Source organism: Callorhinus ursinus, unplaced genomic scaffold (assembly GCF_003265705.2).
Source record: "Callorhinus ursinus isolate GAN/ISIS: 27379988/994484 unplaced genomic scaffold, GSC_fseal_2.0 scaffold76, whole genome shotgun sequence".
Lineage (NCBI taxonomy): Eukaryota > Metazoa > Chordata > Mammalia > Carnivora > Otariidae > Callorhinus > Callorhinus ursinus.
The window spans coordinates 1463255-1480973 of record NW_027397138.1 but is presented as its reverse complement, the minus strand read 5'-3'; the positions used below and the strand labels follow the sequence as shown (position 1 = coordinate 1480973).

Genomic DNA, 17719 nt, shown 5'->3' with positions numbered 1-17719 from the left:
CAGGTAGACTTCTGGCATATCGCTCAGGCCAGTAAGAATGAAGTGCTTTAAAATATCTAAGAGAAGACAGCCTGGGTGGGGTAGGCTTGCCATGAGTCCAGAAGCATCCAGGGAAAGACCAGACGTGCCTTTGGATCAATCTGAGTCATGGGGATAGCCCTCTTGGGTTCTTTGGAGGAGGTGGGGCTCTCGGGGGCATAAATTAACCATTTCCTCCAAGGGGCTGCTTTAGTTTCATCCTCCAAAACAGACAAGGAAACACAGCATTGTCATTTTTTGAACATTTAATTCTTTTTTTTTTTTAAGATCTTATTTATTTGTCAGAGAGAGAGCGCGCAAGCAGGGGGAGCGGCAGGCAAAGGGAGAAGCAGGCTCCCCACTGAGCAAGGAGCCCAATGTGGGGCTTGATCCCAGGACCCTGGGATTATGACCTGAGCTGAAGGCAGACGCTTAACCCACTGAACCACCCAGGTGTCCCTTGAATATTGAATTCTTGAGACACTTCCAAGGCAGGGGACATGTGAAAAGGACGTGGCTTGTAGGCGCAGCACTGGATGGTTTTGTGGAGAGGGAGAGTGGCCTCGAGGGGCTCCTCGCACACATCCCCAGGGCCGTCTTCACCCACTTAACCCTTCCCATCACCACCCCGGTTCTGTTATTCGTGTCTGAATCCCAGGGCGCGTCATTTCGCTCTTCTGCCCTGGGGGCCGGGTTCTGCAGCCTCCCCCACAGACGCTGGTGCTGAGCGCTGGGACTAGAAATGGTTTCATTTTAGAGAGAGCCGGTCAGGCCCGCGCCCCTCTGTGGGACAGGCTGCTGATGTCCCCTTCTGTTTGGCAGAGAACCCTCTGGGCCATGGGAAGTCCCCCGACCACAAAGGCCGCGTCAGCAGCTTGCTCCACAAGCCCGAGTTCCCTGATGGAGAGATGATGGAAGTTCTCATCTAACACTGGCGTCCCTGCTGCTTTCTGTGAGGGGATCTTGACAAACGAAGAGCGTGGCCGAGAGGGAGAAGAAAGATCGAGAAAGTTGTGGATGGGAAATCAGGAACGATGTGAACTGATAAGATCTTAAATTAGTAAGAACACTTTTTATAAACGTTTAAAAAAATAATCAGGAGACCTACATGACTGAAGATGAGGAGAATGCTATGGATTCGTACCTCATATGGTGGAAAAGAGAAGACGCATGTAGGTTTGGAAACCAAGACGCCACAGGAAGTGGGATTTTCACTGTATAGAAAATGTATCTCTTGGGGAGGGTCTGTGTACACCCGCTCTCTGGCTATAAACACATAAACCCGAACATGGATCTTCCTTGAAATACCCCTATTCTCCTTGCCTCTTAGCATGTTTGTTTTTGGGTTTTTTTTATTTTTTAAGAAGAACCTTCTAGAAATCTCCAAGAGCCCATCTCGGCATCATGTAATGTCACCTGTGCCATCGGGGTTTCCTTTGAATGTGTGTGGGGCTGGCAGTGAGAAGACGCGTCTGCAGGTGATGGGAATTTAGAAGGCGGTTCTCACCAAACTCCCTGCTTGGTTTGGATTTTCAGGAGGTGGCGGGGCTTCTTAGCTTCTGGATTCAGCCATAAAAATACGAAACAGGAAGGGAGTATTATGATCTTGGTGCTCAAACTCCCTCACTGCTCTGAGTTTCCTCTCTTCCTCTGCTTCATTCTCTTTCATTTTACTCTTCTTTTCTTTCACTTCTTTTCCTTGTTACTACAACATGGCGGAATTCCTCAGGTCTGGGATTTATTAGAGCAGAGTCTGATCTCTGTTTAGTAGTGCCCAGTGGGACGGAGCCGTATGCTGGCTGCCTGGCCACCTCCCATGCCTTGGAGTCATTAGGCTCATTGTGACTGGGAACTAGGGAAGTTCTGATGAGGCGGAAGATTCCACGGTCACTGACCCTGGCTCTTCTGTCTCACATCCGCTCTCTTGCACAGAGCCTGGTTTCCACCGTCTGTTGGGTTAATAAGACTTTCAGGACTGCCCTCCAGGAAATGAATGACACTTGACTTGGTGGCATCCAGAGATTCACCCGATAGCTTGTACCACTTTCTGGAGCCTGTGGCTCATGAGCATATTCAGCACTCTCCCCACCCCCTCACACTCCTCTGGTCACTGTGGACGAGCACATAGGTTTCCATGTTGGCACATCAGTGTTTCTCTGTCCTGAATTTGCTGTGTGACCTAACGGGCCAGTATATATACAGTGCGGTCACGTGCGTCGAGGTTTTGGGGCGGGACAAGTTGACAAAAGTAGGACAGAGGCACCGTGTCAAAGAGCCAGGAGTGAGTGGGGTCATGGGCCTCTAACTCCTCAGACACTGGCTTTCTTTACGAATCTGAGAGGTGCTGGATCAGGGAAGAGGAGAGGCTAATCAGGCTGGCAGATGTTCTTGCGGGGTCCTGATACTTTCCTCCCTCCCGATCAGCTGGATGCTTCTGATCCCAGGGCCCTTTCCTCATGCTTACTTAGGGGAAGGAAGAAAAAGGGCCTCTGTCTGCGACGTTCTCAAGTGCCACCTACATAGAGCCCTGAACACAACACTCCTCCGGGAATTTTGCTTGGGTGGCTTCTTTTAGAGTTGGTCTTTGGGATGTAAGGTGGGTGGAGTTGTAGCCTCCCCAGATAGAAGTGGTGGAGGGAAGACTGCAGTGTAAACCGGAGAGGGGGAGGGAGGACAGCAGGGGCCTTGGCTGGAGTGGGCGTAGCGAGTGTGACAGTGAGCAGGAATCGCCTCTTCCCCAGCCCTGCTCTGCGGTGGGCACTGACCTCTGTGCTGCATGCTCTTGGCCTCCTCTGGTCCCGTCAGGCCCAGGAAGCCAGAGAGGTTCTGGGGGCCGGGCAGCCTGCCTCGTGCCGGGGCCGTTTGAGTGTGGATGTGGGGATGGGGCAGGGGGGCCCGCCCCAGTCTCGGTTCCCCATCACGTTTTACAGGTGGTGAAGTTTAGGCGATGGCGACTCTTTCTCATAGGGATGTTTTGACCCCTTAATTAATGTTGGGAATGGACCAGGAATGAATGCAAGTGTCTGGAGAGAGGAGGGCAAGTCTGCTCTTCCAAGTCCCCGCGACCCACACCTGGGCCACCTCAAACTTGGGCTGTCTCCCCTAGAAGTGGGGGAAAGTGGGAGCCACAGCCCAGTGTCCCCCAAGCCTCGTCTCTCTGCTCCAGCACACCCTTCGGCACCAGGTTCCAGGCTCGGGTGCTGCCCTTGGTCACCCAGATCGCCAGCGTATTGTCAGAATACAAACACAAACATCACCGTTTTTCAGTTGTGCTGTGGTCTTTGGCAGTCTCTTTTCTTCTAACTTGCTAAGACTCTCCCATAAGAAAAGGGATCTCTAGCTTTCAGATGTGTTCTTTTCTGGGAGATTTCCTGCCATGCCAGCCCCACCCCCACCCCCCACCACCGCCCCCGATGCTTTTCATGTTCGCAGCTTTCTTGAAGCCTTGCTTGCACATAGGAGCAAGAGATCACAAACACTGAGCACCTGCTCTGCGTTCTGGGCCATTTACAATCCTTGATCTCATTTGATGTTCAGAAAAAGAAACACCAGCTCTGTTTTTTGGTGCTGGCTGTAGGCAAGCAGGGCGGTGAGCACCTTTTAATGAGTCCTCGAGCCACCTGGAGAGCAAGGGCTACTTTTAGCCTTACTTCACAGAGGAGAAAACGGGCTCAGGGAGGTTCAGTCCCTCCCCAAAGGCTCACAGCAGTGGCATCTGAACCAAGGGCCTAAGAAGAGCCTGGACTGCCACCAGCATGGGTCACAGCCATCTTTCAGGCCACGTCTTGGCCGGCTTCGGCCCGGTCTGTGATGTGTGCGTGTGCACACGCGTACGCACGCGTACGCACACGCGCATGCACACGCGCATGCACGCGCAGCTGCCACACCGCTCGGGAACTAAGGGAGAGGACTAGAGCCCAGAAGTCCCACAACTGCCCATGAACACGAGGTACAGACGGAAGTCTCCACGTTCCATCATAAGCAGGGCCACAAAATCCATCTAAAAAAACCCTCGTGCGTTGTCCGGAGGCCTGGACGGCAGGACTCCGTGGAGTGGGACTGTGGCCCTCGCGAGTCCCGTCCCGGGGTGAAGGGTAAAGGCTTTGGCTTCGTGTGAAGACCTGCCGGCGTAATTCGGGCCTCCCCCCGGAACGGGTCGCCTGGCAGTGTCTGCATGCTGACCGGGGTATCCTACGGAATAGATGCCGCTGGGTTCCAGCAACTCCTTCCAGAGCAGGCGCAGAACTTTTCCTAGCGGTTTCTTCTCTTGGCTTCTGTGCTACCTGCTGGAGGCCGGTGGCCAGTGCCGCTGTGGAACTGGGCCCCTTCCAGGCAGGCCTGCAGGCCAGGGCTGCCGCGTCTGTCGCAGGGCTTTGGCTGGAGCGCACAGAGCAGCGGGGCCCCTCCCTCCTCCGGCCCGCGGGGCTAGCTCTTGGGAACACGTCGTGGGTTTGACTGCCCGGGGTTGGGGTCCCATAGCCAGATAGGGCTCCTTACGAATTCTGATCCTGGAACAGAGACCTCAGGGGAGAGGCTGTTGGAATGGCCGCTGCAGAGGAGCTGGCCATCACTCCCGTCCTCCCCGGCGGTCGCCCTCAGCCCCCTGTGACCTCCTGATGCCTGGGTTCCCCTGATGGGAAGACAAGCCGACTCCCCGACAGCCTCGCGAGTTGCAGAGACCGCTGCGAGCGCAGACGTCAGGGGAGGCTGCAGTCCCAGGAGGCAGTGAAGAATAGATCGGGGTTTTAAAAGGTGTTGAGGCAGGGAGCTCATGCGTGACTGCATGGAGCTCCACCCGTTTTCCAAAACCAAAGTCCTGCTCCAGTCCGCACTGGAGTCGGGGGAGTGTGCTGTGAGCTGCGAGTGAACTTGGCTTCCTGAGCGAAGGGGTCCTGAGGCCATGGTGAGTGGGAGCCCGTGGATATTCTTAACCGGTAAAGCCCTCACGTAGCCAGAGGGTATCCAGCCCGGGGCTGGCTTCTTCACATCCCCAGGCCTGCGGCACGGTAGATGCTTTATAAATGTGGCTTCTCTTCTCTTCTTTCTTGCTAATTAATCGATGTGTTTAAAATGTCTTCCTCCAATGTGAGGACGGTTTAATCAGCTTGCCTCTGATGTATGGCTCCACTGGAGATGGGCAGAGTAATTAAGAAGCTTCCAGAAGCTGGCCAACTGGGAGCATGTAAAGGTCAGCATTTCAGTAAATGGATTTCTTCTGGAACTAAGGAGTCGATTTTTCTCTCTTCCTTTTAAGTAGCATATCCTTTTCTTGTTTAGTAATTTAATGGTATATAAAGACGTGTGTCTATGTCAGTGCATATGTATGAGGTATGACTACAAGGTTGTGTGTCGGGTTTTCTTGCTTAATATCCGGAAGATCCAAGTATTTCATCTCACCCCTTCCTTAAACGGTGACCCTTTGGGAGACTCTGTGCTGATTGCTGTCCCCAGGAGAAACAGTTTGCAAACACCTCTGTTGGAGTGGCCTCTGGGGCCTGGCCCGTCCCTTTGATTATCCTTACAGATGAGAAATCTTCATCCTTTGAGGATGGATTTAAGTTTGGAAATAATCCCAGTTGAATAAATAACGACGGGTGATGAAGGCCATACCATTTTACCTTTCAAAAAAGAAAAATCCCGAAAATGTTCCTTGGAGTGGGTCTTTGGACTCCTGGAGCCTCTCAAAGTGACCCCTTCCAAGGAGGACAATAGTCATCAGTACGTGTAACTTCTAGTGGGTTCACTTTTAAAAAATCTCTTCTCTTGCCATGCCTTGTATGTGTTCGCCTCTCTGCATACACAGATGGAGGTGCGTATTCCTTAGTAGAGACCTCCAGTAGGTGCTCCGTAAAGCCCTGTAATACTTAAGTGCATGTTATTGTCGTGTAATGCAATGACTGAAGTGTTTCTTTGTCATAAAACTCCGCTTCTTCACAGAATTAAGATACTCTTCTCAATATAATGAGGTACATACACCACATTTTCTCGTATCAGCTCTCAAAGCGTCGACGATGTCCAGTGGTGTGTTTACATGTGATTTTGCCTCGGATTCTGGTCGCGTAGAGACACCTGCAAGTATTTATTACAAAACAGAATGTAAGCAAGTTTATCCACAGTGGTTTTCTTGGAACAAAGGTGTTTTCCCAGTTCTGTGGAGGGACCGTGGAGCCTCCTCCTTCACGGGGCACTTACAGAATCTGTGTGGAAGTCTGTGAACCACGGGCAGGTGCGTGCAGCGACCTCAGCCAGCACTCGGACAGCCCTCGGGCCCCCGCTCTCTCCCCCCGCCATGTGTCATCACCGTGCTCGGAGGCACCGTGCTCTGTTCCCTCCAGTGGACTCTGGTGTGCCCTTTCGGCATCTTCGTCCTGCTGGTCTGTATTGAAGGGGTGTCCGCAGAGCTGCACAGCCAGGTGGGGGTGTGTGCCAGTCGGGGGGAACCCCCCACAGCAAATGTTGATCCTGTTGGTCAGCCAAAGATTTTCCTATTCTTTGCTGCTTAAATTTGTGCCTTAATATTGTATATAATAAAGGGATAAAACGGCTCTTCTTTCTCTCATGCTTGCTCTTTTCTATCCCCCCAAATTTACATACTCGTTGAGTTTAATGTCCTCTCAGTGCTTGGAGGCAGCCTCGCTCGTCGTCCGGCTTCCAGAAGCATCCGGTGCCTCCCCGACCCCCTCGTGGGCCTCGAGCTTCCACCAACACCCGCTCCTGATTCTCAGAAGGAAATGAGTCATCCAGACCGCTGGAGCTTGCTGTCCACCCACCCCCAGCTCCTGCAGACAAATGAGGAAAGGGGAAATGCAAGGGGGCCGGGCCCAGGGGGACGGTGTTCCTTTGGTCACATCTGAGTGTCTTCTGCTGGGGTTCTTGGCTTCAGGGCCTGCCAGAGACCACTGGGCCTCAGGGGAGTTAAGCCAAACAGCTGAGTCTGGGCTGGAGTCAGATGTGTCTCTGCGCCCCACGGTGGACATGGGAGATGGATCTGCCTTGTTCGTGTCTGGGGGCCGCAGGAAAAGCGAGGCACTGTGGGAGAAAAGAGTCACGTGATGGGCTGGTGACACCTAGGCAGAAGCCTCAGCCGCTAAAGCAGGAAAACGGAATAAATGCTGAGAGCCCCCACCGGCAGTCCCCTCCCAAGGAGACAGCGACCCCGGGGACACTGTGGGGGAGGAGGAGGTGCCCTCTGCTCGCCCTCTGCTCATGCTCCTCAAAGGGACACCTCACTTCTCACCCACCCCCGGTGGGTCCAACATGGGGGGAGCTGCCCTGAAGTGAGCTTGGGGAGGCCAAGGGACGCGCCTCTAGTCCCCCAGGAATGGCTGGTGTGATTCACACGCATCACCTCCCCAGTCCTCCCCACAACCTAATCATCCCCACTTTACAGGCAAAGAAACAGACAGAAACGACCTCGAGCAAGTAACGTGCTGAAGGTGGCAGGGTGGGATTTGAACCCAGGTCTCCCTGACCCAGAGCCCCTGCACTTGCAGTAAAAGGGGTAGGTGCTGGCTGGTGGGAGAGCCCAAGCTCCCACCTGCTTGGGTTCTTACCTGTCCCGCCTTCCACTCGAATGGGGTTCTCTGCAGGGACCCCACATCTCTGCCCACATGGATGTAAGTCATGCAGCCTAAAGGACGCACTGCAGCTCCCCAGCCTCGCCTGTCAGGACCACTCTGGGAAGGCAGCCTGAGGACTGCACTCGATCTGGGGCTCAGATGGGGACCCTCCCGAGCCGGGATCCACCTCAGCCGTCTCCCTGCCCTGACCTGGTGCTCGGAGCTCGTGTGAGGCGCCCCCGAGCTCTGGCCTTTCTCGGGCTCTTAGACACCACAGGAGAGAAGCCCCTGCGCCCCCAGTTCTGTGTGGCTGCCCCCGGCATTGTGGTACCCTGAAGGAATGCCACCTCTCTCCCGAGATCCTGAGCTGGGGTGGGGGGGCCTCCGCCCACGACAGGGGTAACAGTGCCTTTTAGATTTCTAGACGTGAGAGATGAATCAGGAGCCCTGAAATCCCTTTCTTAAAAAAAGGTCTGTGGTGATGGAATAGAAAGAGCTTTCTATCCCCAAATGATGCCGCTGTTTGATTGTTTCTGTCACCCTTTTATGGGGCATGGCCATGTCTCCCGGGAGGCAGACATCTGACACGGTGTCCAGGTGGTTCAGCTGAGCTCTCTTGACCAGCCTGTCGCCCTCCTGACTCTTCCCTTGTGGCATCCAGACCAGGCCCTCCCCATCTGTCCAGGGGTGACTTCCAAGGTCTCAAGGTGCAAACAGAGGATAAAGGCTCCCAGACGGCGATGTCGGGTAGTTTGGAGTAAAAGAATGTGAATTCTCGGCCCTCTGTGGGGAAACTAGAGCACGTAACTTCCCTTCCTGACTGGTCTCGCCCCTCTGACCGTGTGAGGGACAGCGGACCGGACATTCGCCGAGCAGCAGGGTTTTGAAAGCTGTGGCCTTCACAACCGCCAGGGTGGATGTGACCCGACGTCGCCACCCGAGTTTCAGACGAGGAAACGGGCCTGCTCGTCCCTGCTCCCCCGTTCTCTCCACCCACCGCCCCGTGGCCTTCGACTTCCGGGAGTTTTTGTTTTTAATGGTTTGTTTGCTTATTTTTGTTTTTCATAGTTCTGAGGAGAATTGGTAGGCAAATGGCTCATTGAAAATAAAACTTTTTTTTAAAGATTTTATGTATTTATTTGAGAGAGAGAGAGAATGAGAGAGACAGAGTACATGGCGGGGGGAGGGGGAAGGTCAGAGGGAGAAGCAGACCCCCCGCCGAGCAGGGAGCCCGAAGCGGGACTCGATCCCGGGACTCCAGGATCATGACCTGAGCCGAAGGCAGTCACTTAACCAACTGAGCCACCCAGGCGCCCGAAAATAAAACATTTTTGAGGCTCTTTTTGGCAGTGTGGCCTTTCCAGCCGGAGGCCTGTGGCGGACAGAGAGGCTGGATCAAAGCCTCTGGTCTGTTTGGGAGACACAGACTTCAGCTAGAGCGACATGACCCGGTTCACACGGGGTGCGCCCGGGGTGGGGACCCTGAGGTACACGCTGTCATGCGGCCTGCTCTGGGGCTGGGGCCCCCGTCTTGTTCCTCCTCAGCCACGTCCCGAGACCTCAGAATTCATGGTCCAGAGATGCTGAGTGTCAACAACAGGGCCTTGGTTTTCCAGTCAAAGGAGGCCCTGGACTGTACTGCGTGACCTCCATGTGTGGCTTCCCAGTCACCTGAAACATGGCCGCAGCCCCCACCTGGGGCCTTCCCTGCCACGGTCTCTGCCCTGCTGGCAGCTCCGTCCCGTCTGTCCCCTCTGCTAGGAGCCCAAGTCACCCTGGCCCCCCCGCTTGGCCAGTCATTCACCTGTTCTGTCCACTCGCCTCCAATCTTGTCTCCGCACTTCGCTTCTCTGTCCTCACAGGCTTTGTGTGAGACCTCACCTCTCACGCAGACGGTTGCAGTCATGCCTGCCTCCCATCTCACCCACTCCATCCTTGGCACGGACACCGGAGAAACGAGAGTGATGGCTGACGTCGGCTTACCGTCACCATGCACCCAGCACGCCTGTACACCTCACCTAAATTAGGACATCGAATTCTTCCAGTCACTCTGAGGCCGGCACCCTTAGCACATCCCCATGGTACTGTGGGAGAACCCAAGTCTCTTGTCCCAAATTCTAGAACTTGTGAGTGGTAGGGCTGGGGTCCAACGCCACGCAGATGGGCTCCAGAGACTCTGGGCCACACTGTTCCTTCCAGCTTCCTAAAGCTTGTCTGATCGCATCACCCCCTCGAGGGAAACAACAACAAAATTCTTAGCTCCCCGTGACTTCCAGGATAAAGTTGAGGCTGCTAATAGGGCATTCACGCCCTACACCATGACCTTGGCCCGCTCCCCAGGCTGGTCTCTCTCCACGTCTCCTTCCATCCTGGTCTCCAGTCACTCTGGAATCACCACTGTGGCCCAAATCTGCGCTCTGCATTTCTGTTTGGCCCCTGGCCCTCAGGTCCTTTGGCTCGGAGTACCTTCTTGTCTGCCCAAGTCTTACTCCTTCTTTCAGGTGGGGCTCAAATGCTGTCTTCCCTTGGGGCGGTGTTCTAGGTCACCAGGGTCAAAAATAATCGCCCCTCTTCCATTATTAGCTGAGTCATCGTAGGAAAAGTTGCTTAAGTTCTCCAAACCTCCTGTCTGTAAGATGACTTGGAGCAGGTACCATGCCTGTTTCTTCACTCATGTGAATCAGGGTCCTAGCATGTGCCATGACACATAGTAGGTGCTTGAGTATTTGCTGACTGACTGAGTCAACCCTACAGATTTAATGAGAGAAGAGTTGTTGCACGCCTCCTGCACACAGGAGGCCCTCCACAGATGAGAGTGCCGAGCATCCTGGCATCTGGTCCAGCCCCGGCCTCCGGCGTGGGTGTCTATCAGCTCCTTGTCTGGGATCCAGAGCAGATGCTCATTAAAATTGGAGCCAAATGTGAGTTATCCCAAGCTGCTTATTGCATGTGTTCAGTGACTATTTTCAGGGAAACTGGAAGAGGAAACTAAAGTAAAATCTTACTTCAAAATTATGCAAGTAATGCACATTTGTTATAAAAACAAATGATACAGAAGTGTACAAAATAGAAGTCACTCCCTCTTCTAAACCCCTGTGAGTAACCATTGTTAACCGCTATAGAGAAGTTTATAGATCTGTATGAATATTAATTTTAAAAGGAAGATCGTGCTATTTTATCCCACTTGCTTTTCTCACTCAATAAGCGATCATAGGAGATCTCTCTACCAACTTATATAGATCTTTCTTGTTATCTTTGGTGGCTGTGTCCTTGTATGGAAGAGGAGGGATTTACTGAAATCTGAGTGGTGCTCCTCTGCGGCTACCCCGCTTCCCCACGGCGTTCCCCCAGCAGTTAAGGGAGAGCTGAGGACATGGGGCACTAGGGAGAGGTTCAGATTTTCTTCTAAGAAAGAGGCCAAAACTTGCACTATGTGTCAGGCTTGACCAAGGGCTGTCTCTCGTCCCCCCCACTCCCAGGGCATCAAAGCCTTTCCACTTGCCTGTCCAGGCACAAATTGGCGATTAATGTCATGATGACGTTGGGATCACAAGGACTTGACCGTGCCCTGGCCCCAGCTGATGGCTCAGGCCCCAGCCTGGCCGGGCCTGCCCTGTTTTCTATCCAGAAAACCTCGGGCTCTCGCTGAGGGGCTGATTTTTCCATCCAGCGTTCTACCTTCCGACCTGGAGAAGAACACATTTTCCTGGCATCATCACCTCGGAGCTAGCCCCAGGCTGACTTTGTTCAGTGACGTGGATGGCATTGATTTCTCCCTTGTCCCTGGCACTTTCATTTTGCAGAGTGTCGATCAGATTTTTACAAATATTTAGCTTTTGGACAGCCTGTAAGCAGAACCCCGATTCATGACTCACTTGTCAGTTTACTACGGAAAATTCATAATGTACCCGGCACATTTCAGAGCCTGGGGAGGGGACGCCAGAGGGTCCAGATTGCTCTGGAGATCCCTGCCCTGAGGAGAACGGGCCACCTACGGTGTGCCAAGCATTTTACAGCCTTCGCTACTCTCTAGCTCAGGACAGGGGGTGCAGGCAGATCAGGGCAAGCGAGCAAATGACCCACGGTCCACACTTAACCCACGTAAGTACCGGCGTGGCATCCGAGCTGAGGTTCGGGCCATGAAAAGTCATGATTTTCCCACTACATTATGCAGCCCCCTGTTTAGGTCTAAGATCGGAAGACAAGTACAGGAAACAATGTTCTCCTGGCCCATCTGTGTCAGGGCATGGACACCAGAGTCCCCAGACAGCCCTATTAAGACCCCGCCACCCTCGGCATTTGGAGAGAATTTGGCTGGAGCCCCCAGCCCCAAGATGGGAGCAGTCTGAACACCACCAAAGTTTGCATGCCGTAGTCTCACGGTTGGGACGCATTCAGAGAGCCCAGACCAAACCTAGCCCCCTCATAGGAGCTCTGAGAGCCCCGCCAGCACCAGAGGGCCACCTGCTGTCCTGTCCCACTGGGAGCCCCCGAGAGGGGTCCCACAAGAGCCGGTGCCGGTCTCTGCCCCCCCTTTCTCTCCCGTCTATTTATCTTCTCCATCTAATTTTACTCGGAAGGGAAGTTGTTGGAGGCAGTAACTGTAAGTAGCTTTACTTATTTTTAAAAAGTTGTTTTAATTAGATGTCAACAGTTTATATCCAGACAAATTGTACCCCCTTTCCCGTTTCTTCCCTCTGTCACGTCACTGCTCCTCTGTGTCCGGGGCCTCAGGCTCCGGCGCATGTGACAGCTTGCCAAGCCTGTGCAACTAACGTCTGTCAGTAACAAACAAGTAACACACAGAAATGCAAAGCCAGCCACTTCTCGAGTCCTCTGTGTCTCTCAGTGGAGACCAGCATAGTGTTCTGGAGGGGAAGATGAAAGCCCACGCATGGTGTCAGGGCTTCTGGAAATGACCAAACAAAACCCACACCACCTACATCTGTTTTCTGTACAGTAATGCTGGGCATTCAGTGAGTAGCCGATAAATGTGAAGTCTCTAAGGAATAGCATCCTGCCCCCCTGTGCATAATGCCCTCCTTCTAAAGAGCCTAAGTATGTCTTTTATGCCAGTCACACTGCCTAGGGACAGCTAGCATGATTCCTTTACACAGCTGGGAGAAACCAGGCAGAAAAGAGGGGGCACTTTCCCAAGGTCATGGGGAAATGCCAACAGAGCCAACTTAGAGCCAGGCTCCCCTGAAGACCTCTCAGCTCGTGTTGGGCAGAGTGGGCCATCTGTGCTGACGCCGCGTGGGCATCGGGTACCTTCAGAGCTCTGCCCCCTTCCCTGCCTGGGTATCAGGAAACTGAGAAGCGATGGGCTTGCTGTGGGTCAGCCCGGCGGTCACCCAAGCAGAGCTCCATGTCTGACGTGTGTGCTAAAGAGCCGAGGCGTCACCCCAGACTCAGGAGCTGGCATTTCTCCCAGGGTCAGAGCCAGGAGGGCTGGAGCCAGTACTGAGATCACAGTGGGAAATGCTTGGGGACTCCTCTGCCAGCCTTCAAACCCATGACCTTATAGCAGGGTTGAGAAGAGAACGGCCATGGCCGCAAGATGGCGGATGGCAATAGGCAGGGGGACCTTTCCCCAGGGATAACGGAGCCGATGGCGAGTTCGGCTCCCTTCTGCCTCTGAGATCCAGGGTTGGAGAGATGCCCCCCATCACGGTGTGGTGGAGACCACCCAGAGCAGCTGGTTTTTCAGCCTTCTCGGCATGTGAAGAACATCCACAGCATCACAAATAACTCATGATGTAAGTAACTCACACTGAGCAACATGCTGGAATGTGCCACACACACAGACATCAGTTCGGCACACTCTTATTGCATTAAATGAAAACAGCAAAGATGAATAAGGTGCTGCACCTGCCGGCCCCACCCCCAGCTCACAGCCTGAGTGAGAACACCAGGAGGGACCACAGTACAGTGTCAACCCCATGGGTCGTACAGGCTGGTCTGGGGTCTGAAAGAGAGGGAAATCGGAAAGCAGAAGAGTTGTGAATTGAACTTGGATGGCTGAGAGCCGGAGATAGGCCTGAGGCTGGGGCAAAGGGAACAGCAGGTGCAGAAGCCGGGCACGCTCATGATGTTAGGTTCTTCTCCACAGCGGCAGGTGGAGATGAGGCCGGATGGTCTTCTCGGTCCCTGAGCTGCTGTGTCCAGGAATCTGGCCTTTGTCCTGTGGCCACAGGATGTTGGGAGCCCGCAAAGGTATACTTAGGCAGGAATGTGATCCAATCAATGCTGTTTTACAGAAAGACAACGAGGGTTGCTGAGTCCGCACTAGTAGGAAGGAACTGAATGAATGATACCAGGTGTTTCAGACTCTACGGCCGTAACAATTACCCCAAAGTTTAGCAGGGCAAAACCACCATTTAGTGTGCTCAAAACTGCAATTTGGGCAGGGCTTGGTGGGAGCAGTTCATCTCTGCTTCGCCTAGTTGGGGCTCAAAGGCGGGGTGACAACAGTGGGAAGTCCTGGGACGTCTCCCTTTCTGTGGTGTCTCCTGTGGGGAGGTGGAGGGTGGCTGGACTTTGGACGCGGTGGCCCATGGGGTCAAAGACCCATGTTGGGCGGGTAGTGAGCCAGGCAGAAGATGGATTGCCTTTTATGACCTGGGCTCCGAAGTCACAAAGAGCCTCTTCCGCCACAGGTCTTTGAGGCAGTTACAAGGACCTGCTGGGTGGGGTTCAAGCGGGAGGGGGCAGGGCAGGGCAGCTTTAATCCCTTCCGGTGGAAACGGCAGGTTCTAGAAAAGCATGAGGGATCAGAAATCTTGCTATTGTGTGATCACTTTGGAAGATAAAGTCTGCCCCCCAAAGTTTTAAATACATGATCTCATTGGATTCTCCCCCTCTACATAAGAGGTGGGTATTCTCCTGCCCATTTTATATATAGGAAATCACAGGAGGCTTGGAGAATTTAAGTGGTCTGCCTAAAATCACACCCCAAGAGATGGGGCTGGATTCCATGTGCAAGGCCAGTGGCCCCAGGCCCCGTCCCTCTCCCTGCTCCTGCCTCCCTCGGGGGAAGGAAAGCAGGGACTAATTCAAAGCTCAGTGTTCTGCCCTACAATGTCGTCACCACTAAAAAGGGAGGGGTGATTCTGAGCTCAACAGGAGGCTATTCAACAGATCTTGAAGACCAATTGAATTCTTGCTGTATCTGCATCATGGGTGACGTGTGAATACCAGGGAGTCAGAACTTCTGGGTGCCACTTGCCGAGTGCCAGGCTCTGTGCGAAGCAATTCCTGTGCACTATCTAATTTCATTTCACAATAGCCCTGTGGGACAGGTATTATTATCATTGCTGTCAGCCTTCAAGGAATGAAATAATGTCGCAGAGGGGACGTCACCCTGGAGCCCCCGCCTCCCTGCCGTGCATCCACTCCCCATCCACCATGATAACAGGAATCAAGGAATTGATGGCCCCCATGCTTGGGGGGCAACACCGGCTGGCCACCAGGTGCTTACGAAGGCCCCCTCGAGTCACACTGGCCGAGCTGGGAGCCAGCCCCACTATCTACTAGCTGTGTGGGCTTGAACCCCATCACTGAAGCTTGCAATGCCTCAGTGTCCCCATCTGTAACACAGCTCCTCAGCAGGAGTGTAAGACAAGCCTGGGCAGTTTCAGGGCATACCTCAGCACAGAAGAAGTGCCCGATGGGTGGATGTCAGCTACAGTTAGTGGTAGGAGGCTGGGGGACGGCAGCTCTGTGGGGCTGACTCGGGCATCGGGGATTCTCATGGTCCGGGGGTCAGCTTTCTGCAGAGGGCCGGGAAGCGGCTTGTTTATGCTCGCCTTGGCACGGGGTGGAGGTGGGTTAATCCGTCCAGCCACTCGCAAGGAATAAAGGAACTAACGAAATGGGGAGTGAGGTGAGGGTGTGGAGGGAGGCAGCTTCATGGACACTGGCCCCCATACCCAGGAGTGTCATCGATGCCCTGACTCAGAGCCCACACAGCTGGGTCCCAGGGAGGCTGGGAGGCTCTGGATTTAGGTTAGCAAGACCCTTCTCTGGCGGTGGAGCTGGGCTCTGGGGGGGCGGGTGCCCAGCATCATGGGGCAGGAGCTGAGAGAGAATGATGAGCCCCTGGGAGCACCCCAGCAGAGTTCCTGCTAATGGTCCCCCACAGAGGTGCATTTCCGTCCTTCTGGTGTTTTGGTGATTTGGCTATGTGAGCCAAAACATCTCTCCTCCTGCCCAAGCGGGCAAGCTGGTCTGGTCACCAGAGTAACGGATCACTCAGAGCCTGAGTGATGTACGCACTGGAGGGTTCCTGGCCCAGCCTCGGCGGCTTGCCGCCCATGCCTCACGATAAGGATGGTTAGGGAATACAATCATGGCCTCGCCCCTCAAGATTCTGTAGAACCTTCCTTCCAAACACTTCAAAACCAGACAATTGTGTATCGTCACTGTGGACCCCCATCGCTTAAGACCTGCAGAGGCAACGGTGGTTCCAAGTGTGAGAACACCCCTCCCCTCTTCCTATGTTATCAACTCCACCAGCTTTCTTGGAGCAAAATTTGTTTTTGTTTTTGTTTTTTTTAAAGATTTTATTTATTTATTTGACAGAGAGAGACAGCTAGAGCAGGAACACAAGCAGGGGGAGTGAGAGAGGGAGAAGCAGGCTCCCCGCTGAGCAGGGAGCCCGATGTGGGACTCGATCCCAGGACCCTGGGATCATGACCTGAGCCGAAGGCAGACGCTTAACGACTGAGCCACTCAGGCGCCCGCAAAATTTGGTTTTTGCTCCTTTCCTTTTTGAAAAACAAAAATCAACATGAAAGGCTACAGGTATGCCTGGCTTCCTAATGGGAGGCCATGTCCCCTCCCAGGAGTCCCATGATGAGGACCGATCCCTTACTTCCTGCGTGCATCTCAAGTGGGAGCTCTACAGAACTTCTGTTTACATGGAGCTCGAGAAAGGCGGGTCAATTTCATGTTCTGAAAATCTGTGTCAATCCCTTTTCTCTCCTCCTTTGAACTTCACCAGCATCACTCAAGAGATCTGAAGGTGGGGTTTTTGTCTTTCTGACATTTGCTGGTCAGCTTGTTTTTTATCTTTCATCTTTCCCATAAGAATTCCAGGTGGCTAACAGCAAAGCACACACACAGAATGGTTAATAAAAGAAAAACAGGGGACCCTGGATATTTGTGATTTCAAATCCCTACCTTCATCTATTCTTTAATAATGCTGAAGATCCATGACATAAGATAATTTTTCAATCCCTTGAAATTCAAGTCATGCATTCCTGGGAGGCAAGAGAGGCTGCACACTGCCGATCAGCAGAGCTTGCATCCCTCCCTGCCGTTTCCCCGAGGCCAGGCTACCCTCTAGGACACAGCCAGCGGCGTGGCCAGGGCTGCAGGGCCTCACCATAGAATGCACCTGCCCGCCTGCCTCAGAAAGCCCCGTCCACGGTGTGCTGGTGCCAGAGCGGACCTCTGTGGGGCGGGGCAGATGCGTGGATGAATTTCAATGTGTTCGCCTCCTACCCTGCCCTGAATGTGTTTGAGAGTTAGATGCAGCTTCAAAAATAAAAACAATATCTAAATGATAAATCCCCTAGCCCCTCCTCCCAACCAGAAGGCTCCCAAAGCCCCTTCTGGGTTTGGGATTTTCCCCGACTTCCGAGGTAATAAGCTAGCCTGGTACTGTTTCATGGACGCCAGAGACAGGACGGTCATGGGTCAGAGATAGAGAACTTGGTTCTTCATGGCACAGAAAGCAGCGTGAGCATCATGTTGGCATCAGTTTCGCATGCCCCTTAGATCGATGCTGTCCTCGAAGTGGGTTCGTGTCAAAGCCGAAGACGACTAAGCTTGAGGAAGCCCCTGCTCTTATAGAGAGCAGTAAGCATGCCTGCTCTCTGTCCAGAGGAAGACATCACCTCATTCCTCTAGGGTGATTGCTGCTTGCTGCAAATACAGCCCTGAAAAACGGTCTGGGCAAAGAGCAATCAGGTCCTGGCATTCTTGCCGTACTTAGTGAGACCGGGCAGGGGTGCTCGGCACCCAGGATGGCTCGTCTCTCTCAACACTTTTCCCCATTCTGATCAGGGGCAGGATGTCTGGATGGGCCTTAGTGGAATGAGTCGGGCTGCAACCAGGGCTGCAGAGGGTTTCTCAGT

The 17719-nt window shown here is 53.5% G+C and overlaps 1 protein-coding gene across 6 annotated transcripts in view; it reads left to right on the top strand.

Annotated features, from left to right (window-relative positions):
- Positions 1-6557, top strand: part of AMOTL1 (angiomotin like 1) — a 116773-nt gene extending 110216 nt beyond the window's left edge. For all 6 annotated transcript variants that reach the window (XM_073887125.1, XM_073887122.1, XM_073887121.1 and 3 more), the window contains one exon: positions 841-6557. In XM_073887125.1, coding sequence (XP_073743226.1) covers positions 841-947 — 107 coding nt within the window. In that variant the 3' untranslated portion in view covers positions 948-6557. The remainder of the gene's footprint in view (positions 1-840) is intronic.
- The last annotated feature ends 11162 nt before the right edge of the window (positions 6558-17719 follow it).